Source organism: Adiantum capillus-veneris, chromosome 1 (assembly GCF_014529385.1).
Source record: "Adiantum capillus-veneris isolate H3 chromosome 1, ASM1452938v2, whole genome shotgun sequence".
NCBI classification, from domain to species: domain Eukaryota; kingdom Viridiplantae; phylum Streptophyta; class Polypodiopsida; order Polypodiales; family Pteridaceae; genus Adiantum; species Adiantum capillus-veneris.
Window position 1 is genome coordinate 179,339,222 of NC_140931.1, and position 10,022 is coordinate 179,349,243.

At 42.7% G+C, this 10,022-nt stretch overlaps 1 protein-coding gene across 1 annotated transcript in view; it reads right to left on the reverse strand.

Moving 5' to 3' along the window:
- LOC147466082 (zinc finger protein ZOP1-like) overlaps positions 1–6,381 on the reverse strand; it is a 57,214-nt gene extending 50,833 nt beyond the window's left edge. Inside the window, exon 1 of the mRNA XM_086523769.1 lies at positions 6,254–6,381. Within this exon, the coding sequence (XP_086379895.1) occupies positions 6,254–6,262 (9 nt within the window). The 5' untranslated portion in view covers positions 6,263–6,381. The remainder of the gene's footprint in view (positions 1–6,253) is intronic.
- Between the last annotated feature and the right edge of the window lie 3,641 nt (positions 6,382–10,022).

Consider the following 10,022-nt stretch of genomic DNA (forward strand, 5'->3'; position numbering starts at 1 on the left):
CCTCTCATGGTCATAGGCAGCTGTGGGAGAAGTTTCATCGCGTAAAGTAGTAGAAAACTCTTTTTCTCTCTCTACTAGCTGCTGCAAATTCTCTGTTTTCAGCCCCTAATCACCTGTATTAGGGTGAATTTCAGCAAAGCTTTAGTAGGAAACTATTCCTCTACCTACTATACACACACACACAGTTTGGAGCGTTTTCGTCGCAAAAAGGACCTCCGTTTCGGCATTGGAACGCGCTCAGGTAACAATTTCTGGTTATGTGCAAAAAATTACAGCAAGCGTGTGTGCGTGTGTTTTGCATGTTTCCTTCGTGGGTTGACTGCAGGAATGATTATGTCCGAAGAAACATAGTTAGCGGAAGATAGACTCTCGTTTTTGAGAGCTTCCAATGAGTTTTGTGGAAGATATCATCTACGAGAGCTTCCCAAAATCTCACAGAAGAGGAAAGATCCTCTTGGTAGTCAGGAGAGCAGTTCTTCTACTCTCTCAGTCAGAAGAAGAAGAAAGACAAGAAAGAATAGAGGACGGACTTTCGCCCCGTTCCTGTGCTTGTAAAGAATTCTCCCTTAGTAATAAAGATACTCTCTTTATGGGGGGGGACCAGCCCATCTTCTGGTCCCCAATGATGTGTCAAGCTTTCTCTCTTTCTCTCCAAAGTCTCTTGAGTATATAAATTGCATTTAACAATCAGTTTTCGCTTCTGTATTTTTGTGACAGCCATGAGCCATCCTTCTTCTGCACTAGGAGCACTGGGGAGCAAAAGGGTGAAGAACTAGGCTGAATCAGCTCCTTCTCTAATAACTCCTCAACCTGGCCCATAATCTCTTTCTGCTGCGCCGCACTAACCCTGTAGGGAGGTCTATTTGGTGGGCTACACCCTGGCACCAAATCTATCCGATGGTCCTCAGGTCTCTCAAGCGGCAATTGCGATGGTAATGAATCAGAAAAACAGTCACTAAACTTTTGCAAAAATGCTGACCTTTCTTTATCTAACATAGATACATTTGACTGATCACTATCTGAGACATCACGTGCAAAAATCAAGTACACAGAAAGATGATTCTTTATTATAGAAGTGATAGCATAAGCAGATACAATAGGGACAGACTCCCCTTTGAGCTTTACATCCAAAACATGAGTTTTGCCCCTATGCTGAAGGGTGATCGTCTTGCCGAAGACATCCAGCACGCCATGCACTCTCAACATCCACGGAATCCCAAGTAGCGCATCGCACCCTTCCAATGGCATGATATAGAACTGTGTCCACATATGACTGAATATGCAGACAAAGCTTTCCAATAATGGGAGTAACACACTCTGAGTGGCAAGGACATGCCAACCCTGCTTGTGCTGTGTACCCCATCTCTTCAGCTCTGATGCCTAGCTTCATAGCTAACTCTGGTGAGATAAAGTTGGCTTTGACACCTGGATCAAAGAAGATGAGTGTCGTATGATCCCTAACTTTACCCCATGCCCTGCATAACTCACTGGCATCTGTATTGGGCCTATCACCCACCATATCTGGCACCAAACCTGCCATGGGTTTAGGCTTCTTGCCTTTCTGGTCTTCTTTATCCTCTGAGTTAGTTGGTCTTTTCCTTTGTGGACAATTGGTAGCAAAGTGACCAGGCTGCTCGCATATAAAGCATTTATTTTCAGCCATTAGGAGCTTCTTTTCCTCGAGCGACTTGCGCACAAAAGGCTTCCTTTTTTGTTTCTTTGCCTGCGCTCCAGAAGTCTCGGCTGAATCCTTGTCCTTGGTGGCCTTTTCTGACCGCTGTGACGCTTCAAGAGCCATTTTCACAAAGGGCTTCTTCGCTAAATTTTTCTTTTGCTGCCCTCCTTTCTCGTTGCTCCGGAAACCCACTGTCCTCTCCTTTCAACAAGGCAAGACAAGTGTTCGCAACTTCCATAAGCTGAGTGAGGGTAGCCACTCTATTCTTGGTACAGTAACCACGAAGCCCTTTAGGCAGCCCACAACAGTACTTCTCTATCTGCTCTGTCAATGGCACAAATCTGTAGGAGATCACTGAGAATAGCGCTTTACAAAACCTCCGATTATACTCCAGCAAGCTCTTGCATGTAGCCGAAGTAAGCTGGTGCCAATCTGTCAAGACGTCGGCTTCACCTTCATTTGACAGCCAAGCAGATGCAAACATTTACTTGAAGTAAACCCAAGTGGCGGGTGCCTGTCCTTGCATTAACAATGTCGTCCACCATGTAAGCATATTATCCTTTAAGAAAGTGGCAGCTTTCCTTACGTTAGAGGCCTTTGTAAAATTCCCTCCTGCATAAGCTGTATCAAACTGCTGGAGGAAAGTGAAAGCCTTTGCTTTATCCTCAAAGCCACTAAAAGTACTGAACTTTACAGCTGCACCACCTTCTTTGTAAGCTTTCGGCTTCTCCAGTGCCCCCAAGTTGTCATAAGGAATGGTCTGCAACATGAGCACTGTAGTAGGTATGATCGGCACATCTTGGACATTCACATTTTGCGTCAGAGGTGCGATATCTGGCTGCTGTCCAGAAAAACCAGCCATGCCAAAATGACCCTGTGACACCCCAAACTCCAGCCCTGGTTGCATTGAAAACCTTGCTGCATGCCGATACTACCATACAGATACTACCATACATGGGGTTTGGCATCATGCCTTGCATACCCCCAAACACTGTTCCTGTCCAGGCACATACCCAGCCATACTTTGGAACATTGATCCACCCCCAAAATACCCAGGATGTACCGTGGGTGGTGGAAAAACTGGGTGCATGGCTTGGTATCCAGTTTCCTGTCCATTCAAGACAGCATGCGGGCTCTGAAAGGTGGCGGACTGAACTGGCATAACCTGTGGAATAGGCGTTCTCGCCACCTGTTCAAGCACGGGAGGAATCTGTTTTGGAGCCCCTGACTCCGCAACATGCGAGTGTTCCCTGTCCTACTGAGTCGCATGAAGTACCTGGGCTTGAGCCTCAACAAGCTCTGTACGCGGTGTAGGTTGCCTATTTTGTTGTTGCACTGGTGACGCTAGCAAGAACTCCATAAACCTTGGATTCTGCAACAGTTGCGAAAAGACATTCACCGCGGCAACTAACTGGGTCCTGAACGCATCATCCTCAAGTTGCCCAGTCATAAAGCCCTGTACTACTGAAGGGACATTCACATTGACAAGAGGTACAGACTGACGTAGCCGTGAGCTCTCGCCAATCTCGAAGACCATAGGGATTTCTTGTATGTCCTTTAAAGAGGAACCCTCTTCCATAATGCCCTTCCCTTTGTTGGCCATAGTGTAATCCCGCGTTCCTATACTCTAGGTCTTTACCCAAAACAATCGAGGCTCACTCTTTGAGGAAAAAGTGATTGATGTCCCGGCAACGGAACCTTGAAACGGGCCCATGGGACGATAGGCGTTGGCTTTCACCCGAAATTCTTTACTTTAGACACACACACAGAGAACGTGCAAAGAAAACCTACGACGAGAATTAACACTTACGCACACACACGGCTCATAAGCTAGAATGCTCCGAGCATACGCCGACAACTTGTAGGCCCCAAAATTGGCGCCCCTTTCGGTATTTCTTTATTCTTTAGGAGGGTAAATTACAAAGAAGAGTCCTGGGAATGCTTCACCTGTATCCAGCTAGATACCATCTGTTTTGGCCAAATTTCAGTAGCATAACAACCCCAAAACTTGCGCGAAACCAATTTCCCTGCTAGAACTCACTTCTACTGGCGTATACCCTTTGATTCCTGCCCAAAAACAGTAAATTCAGCACGCTGTATTTACTGGGTTTTGCCCTGTTTTCAGCCCCAAACAGTCCCCTAGCTGTCCTCTGCTAGTGGGGCACGATTCCCAAGGGTTTTGGCATCCGTATGGCTGAAAAACAGTCAAATTACAGCACATACACAGCGCTGAATTCGCACCTATACGATGAGGTTATGACCCTCAGTTGTGCTTGCTTTGGAGTAGCAGCTAGCTACCCCTGTTCTTGCTCAAGGAGGCTCTTGCCTCAGCACAAAAGCATGAAACCACACAGCTATACATCAGTCAAATGAAGAGCCCTCTTGTGGGGCATCACATAACTGCACGTAGGGGGGAGAGAGAGAGTAGTGTATAGCATGCACGGCATCACTCCTAGCACCACATTGTACGTGAGAGGGAAAGAAAGCACTCCATAGCTCTTAACCAGTGACAAAAACCAAAATGAGACCTCCAGCTAGAAATTCAGCGCCCTTTTTTCTGAATGGGCCAAGTGCATGAAAATCTGCCACTTGGCGCAATGACAAGCTTTTGCCCGTTTCGGGGTTGCCGCCTAAAAATCTCCTGACTGGTTGCCCAGTTGACTTCGCGGTAGAGTTGTAAAGTGTTCCCCTGGTCATACCGAAGGTAATGACGCGAACACATTTCACGGCCCAAAATAGCAGTTCCCTAATTTTTAGGAGATGCTTCCGTTGGGCTCCCACTAGTCATCTGACCATCTATTCTCATTGGGACCGCATCCAAAAGTGCAATGTGACCCAACTGTTGGATACTTTGTGTTGGTGATCCCACCTTGACTTTATGCCTTTATTGAGTTCACTTCCTAGTATCCACCAACTTGCTAAGTGCGACGGGGGGACCAACATGATCTTGCTCTGAGCCTAGACATCCTCTTACGAATTCCAGTGCCGACCACTTCCCGGAAACTACCGTTCACATTGGCCATACAATGTCTGACCGTTTGCTACTTCAAAAAGAGGGTCTCAAAAATAAAACAAAAATCATTGGAAAGAAACCAACAACTAAGGTTAATAGTTGCCACGTCCTCGTGACATAGTTAACAGCTGCCACATCCTCGTGACAAATACGCTCTACAGTGTCTCGACTTCAATTGTTTTAAAGTTCGAGTGTTATCGGTTCTTAAGTTCCGACGTGTGTTTGTTGTTGATTCACCGCCTTGCCAATGGCTTGCCGATTACACTGTGTGTCCCTCTCTCCTTGCCTTGTAACTCACTGTCGCAAGTAGTGACCCTACTCTCCTTCCTATAACTTGCTTAGCACCCTTTCCTCTTCAAAAAAGTGATTTCCACCCATTCATAATACTGGCAAAACTCCCAAAAGCAAATCACAAGACATTTGGGGGAAATCTCTACAATTTAACTAAGAGGGAAAACTCTAGCAATACACATTCCAAACGATGAAATGAAGCCATTGAACATGAGGTATAGGAAGCTCAAAGCCTCACCAACTACTCAGTGCCACGACCACATACAAGAAACCGCAATTCTTGTGAAAACCAACACCAAAGCACCAAACCAATCAAGAGAAGAAGTTGTTATGTACCAAGTGAGACAGAAACAAAGCATCCAACACTAAGAAGAGAAATGGGTCCAACCATTTCTAGCAGCAATGCACGGGCTATGTGGAACCAAAACAGCTAATAGAATTGGAGCACACAATCGTTTATAATATGAAAAGCCAATAAACTTGGATCAGAAACTGCTTTATTTATCAAAATTGGTAACATTTTTATTTTCTAAGAAGTTTTCAATTCTTGAGAACAAGGACAAGAGAAAAAATTGCAATAAACATATGCTTATTGTTGAGCTTTACACTCACACAGAAACAAGGATATGAGACAAGAATCCGTCACTAAAGACCAACCAGGACACCAAGAATGTTTATAACATGATCTCCTTGAATATTTAATAACTCATTTACAGGTACTACTTGTCCAGATAAAGTGTAAAAAATCAGAAACTTCATCATGCTTAGCACAAAAAATAGCCACAACTTCCCTACTCATGAGTCATATCATATTGTCCAAGGGCATACCATACTATGAGCATCAACCAACTCCCTGACATTTTCTTTTAAAAGATCATTTTCAATGACCCAGTTCTTCCTACGATAAATGAAGCATACGTGATGCTATTGACCAACCCTCGCCCCTTGTGTGTGAGCTGACGACTCTTAAGTTGCCCTCATCTCATATGTTTGTGTGTGCATAAAACAGGAAATCTTACGGAATGGCCAGGTTCTACAGACAGAGGTTTGCAACATCTCTTTGTGGTCACAAAAAACCTTGAAAAATTAGAACAGGTTAAGTTTCCATGGCGAGGTTTGAAACGACCCAACCGAGAATCTCTTGTGTGTACTGCGTTGCGTTAACCAACATTTATCAAGAAACTTATGTATGCACCTACCCTGTGCTCTGAGACAACATTAAAATTCTGCTTCGGTTTTACGTTCTTAGTAGCTGATGCGAGTAATGAGCTTACCTCCGTCATGGTTGCGAGCGCACAAGGACCGAAAGGACGCAGAAGAAGAAGAGAAGAACGTAGGAACAATCTCAAAGAACTTTTCCAACTCGAGACAGACGGGAAATTGCCAAAATATACTATATATATTAAGGAGACTGCTTTTCGAGTGCCACGTGTCAAAGTTTGTTGCATCTCGGTGAGTTACAGTTTATATGAGTGAGGGGGGGAGAGCGAGAAAGAGAGGCGGCCCGAAGGCCACCGGCCACACTAGTACATTAAATATTTGTAGAAATTCCCTCATAATTCAAAATATTCCCCAAATAGCTGTCAAAACTTCCCAAATGCCTAAATTCTCGTAAATTCCCAAAATACCCCTTCATGAGTTCCTTTTTGCAAATCTTCATAGGAGGACTGGTAGCTCTTAAAATAAATTCATTAGCGTTGAGATTCCCCACTTTCCCCCCTACCCGCCCTCCTCTCCACAACATTGCCCGCGACCTATCCTTCCCACATCCTTGTCAGACCTCGCACAGAGAGACAGCCTTCTGAGGCCTCGCGCAGAGAGAGAGAGAGAGAGAGAGAGAGAGAGAGAGAGAGAGAGAGACTTTTGAGGCCACGCGCACAAAGAGAGAGAGAGAGAGAGACTTCTAAGGCCTCGCGCGCATAGAGAGAGAGCCTTTTGAGGCCTCACGCGTACGCGCGCACGCGCACACACAGAGACCCTTGGCCGTTTGCATGCGTTTTTCTTTCTCGAGAGTACATACAACAAACAACCGCTTTAAACGTTTCACTAAAAACAACCTCCCTAAAGAATCTACAACAGATTTTCTTGAAATATGTATTTTCAAAAATCGTGGGCACATACTGGTTCGCTCTTAATTGAAGATGATAGGACTAGGATTATAGATGGTATCGTGGGCTCTTGAGATGGAGTGGTACATTATTTGTTGATTCTCTCTAACTGTGAGCTCATATGTGAAAGTTTTTGTATAATAGACTTTTTTTAAAAAAATCTCTATTGTCAAAAAGAATAAATTAGAATCAAGCGAAAGTTGAGGCTTGTTGTTGCTACCCCGCTCACCATTATTGCACCGCCCCGTCCTTTCTCACGCCAAGACATGCCCTTCCTCCCCATTCATAACTTTCTCTAGTTGTTGTGTGTGCATCGTTGCATGCTCTTAAAAAGTCGGCAGGTATTTGCTTTGTGTTAAACTATGTTCACACTTAAAAGTAACTTAAGTTAGATAGTTAAAGTTAGGAGTTACTTGTTGTGTATTGAACTATGTTCACACCTGGAACTGACTTAGGTTAAATTTATCTAATGATTGTTTGTCATGTGTAGAGTAATACTCACACTGCAGACAATTTACATAGATTAAATAATAATATCTTGCTTCGTGTAGAGGTATTCTCACACCTAGAAGAGATTTAGATAAGTAGTGAATTTTGATTGCTTTCCATGTGTGGAGTTACACTCACACTTGGAGGTAATTTAGATAGGATTTTTAAAGATATCTTGCTTTGTGTAGAGTTTACTCACACTTGACAGTTATTGAGATAGATTAAGCGATTTTTATCATGATTCGGTATAGAGTGAAAGATCATGTTTAAAAATATATATATTTTTGGTATTTAAAATTTAAAGAGGTTGAAAATTTATGCTTTTTTGAAAACGATGGCGAATAAATAATGTAAATGGTATGAGAGTTCAATTTTAGATGTGTTTTTAGTAAGTAGTGTTGTTTGAGTTTGCAGATCTCAAGAAGATGGTGAAAGGATATGAGTGGAACTACGTAGGTGAATTGGTCAGTGGAAAGACTACATCAAAGTTGAGGTGTAAGATCTGTGGCCATAATTTTAGCGAAAATGCTCACATGATAAAAGAATGTGTGTTCAAAATTCCTGGAAACGTGACAACTTGCAAAAACCCCCCGAGAAAAAATTCATAAGTGGGCGCTTAGGGCAAAGAGAGCACATCTTGAGGGCAAAAAAAAGGGTGGTCCCAAAATGATGGCTTCATCTATGGCTAGGGACATGGAGATGACACTCGAGAATGATCAAAACCCTCCCTCAAGTCCTACTTATAATCAAGGAGGGTATCATTCATCCTTTGTTGGGGCTTGTAGCTCTAATCCTATTGCAAGCTCTGTTAACATAAGCCGAAGTAAAGCATGGACTGAAGGAGAACCTGCACTAAGTGGTTCTACTTTGCATCAGGCATTTGATAAACAATGGCTGCTTGAACTCCATCTTAAGTAGACGCAAGCATTTGTTGCATGTGGAATTCCTTTTAATATCATTCAAAATCCTATCTTCAAAGATGCTTTAATGAGCACAGCAAAGAAGGGTTTTGAGGTACTTGATTATAATAAGATGCGTACATAATATTTAGATAAAATGAAAAGTACATCATAGATTATTTTAAAGTGCACAACTCTTAATTATGTGCCACAGTATGTATGCACAATCGCTTTAGATGGTTGGACAAATTGTCAGAAGAAACCATTGGTTAATGTGATGTTGATTTGTCCAAGAGGATCCATCTTTCTTGAAGCGATCGACACGTCCCTGAAAGAGAAAACTAGTGGATATATTGTTGTTGTATATGAGCATTCGATCAGAATTGCACGGGGACCTAAAAATGTGACAGCCATTGTCACAGATAATGCATCTAACTACAAAGCAGCTGAAAAGATATTTAAGCAAAGTATCCAGAGATTACATGGGTTCCATGTGCTGCTCACACTTTGAATATGCTCTTAAAGGACTTTGGAAAAGTTCCTCTATTAAGCAAACTCTTCTAGATGCAAACCAGTTGGTGAAGTTTATAAGAGAGCATTCATTTTCTTACGCTTTATTTAGAACAAAGTCCCCAACGAAAAATTTACAGATTTTTTATGTGACCCGTTTTGCGATAGCATATTACGTTCTCTCTACACTACAATAGGTTAAAGCAGTCCTTGTTAAAACAGTGGTAGATAGAAGATGGGACATTTGGCTTGATAAATATCCCAAGTATGAACCTGCTATTTCCAAATGCTATCAGCTTGTAAACTCTCCTATTTTTTGGAGAAATATAGACAAAATTCTTACTGTCTCACAGAACCCTTCACTCATTTGATACGATTAGTGGACAAATAAGCCTCTATCTTTGGACGGGTTTAGTGGTACATACATGAAGCCTCTTGCATACATCTTACGCAGGAAAAGAGAAAGCCATGATGATATCGTTTGTCAAAAGACGATGGGAGCAGCTATATACTCCTTTACATGGAGCATGTTTTGTCTTAGATCCCAAGTTCCAAATGCACAATCAATCTTCAAACAATGAAGTGATCAGTGATTTCAAGAAAGTGTGTGCCCAACTATTAGGCAATGTGGATGGACATGTGGCATAACACACAGAAGATGGCCTATACTAGCAGAGAAGGAATGTTTGAGGATCCTTGGCATATAGATGCTATCAAGACGATGAGCGCACCAGTTTGGTGGAGAAAAAGTAGAACTTCAACATGTGGCTGTGAGAGTATTGTCTGTTGTCACCTCAAGTGGTAGTTGTGAAAGAAATTGGTCTTCATTTGCTTTTGTGCATACTAAAAAACAAAATCGATTAAGTCATAAACAAGTTGCAGACTTGGTGTATGTATTTTGTAACATGCGACTTATGCATAAGCCAACAAAGTTAGCCACACGTGCCATTGAAGAAAGTTTCAAATGCTTTCAAACACACGAAGCAATTGCAAATGATCTCAACTCCAATGATAAAAAGGAATGGAACCCGGATGAT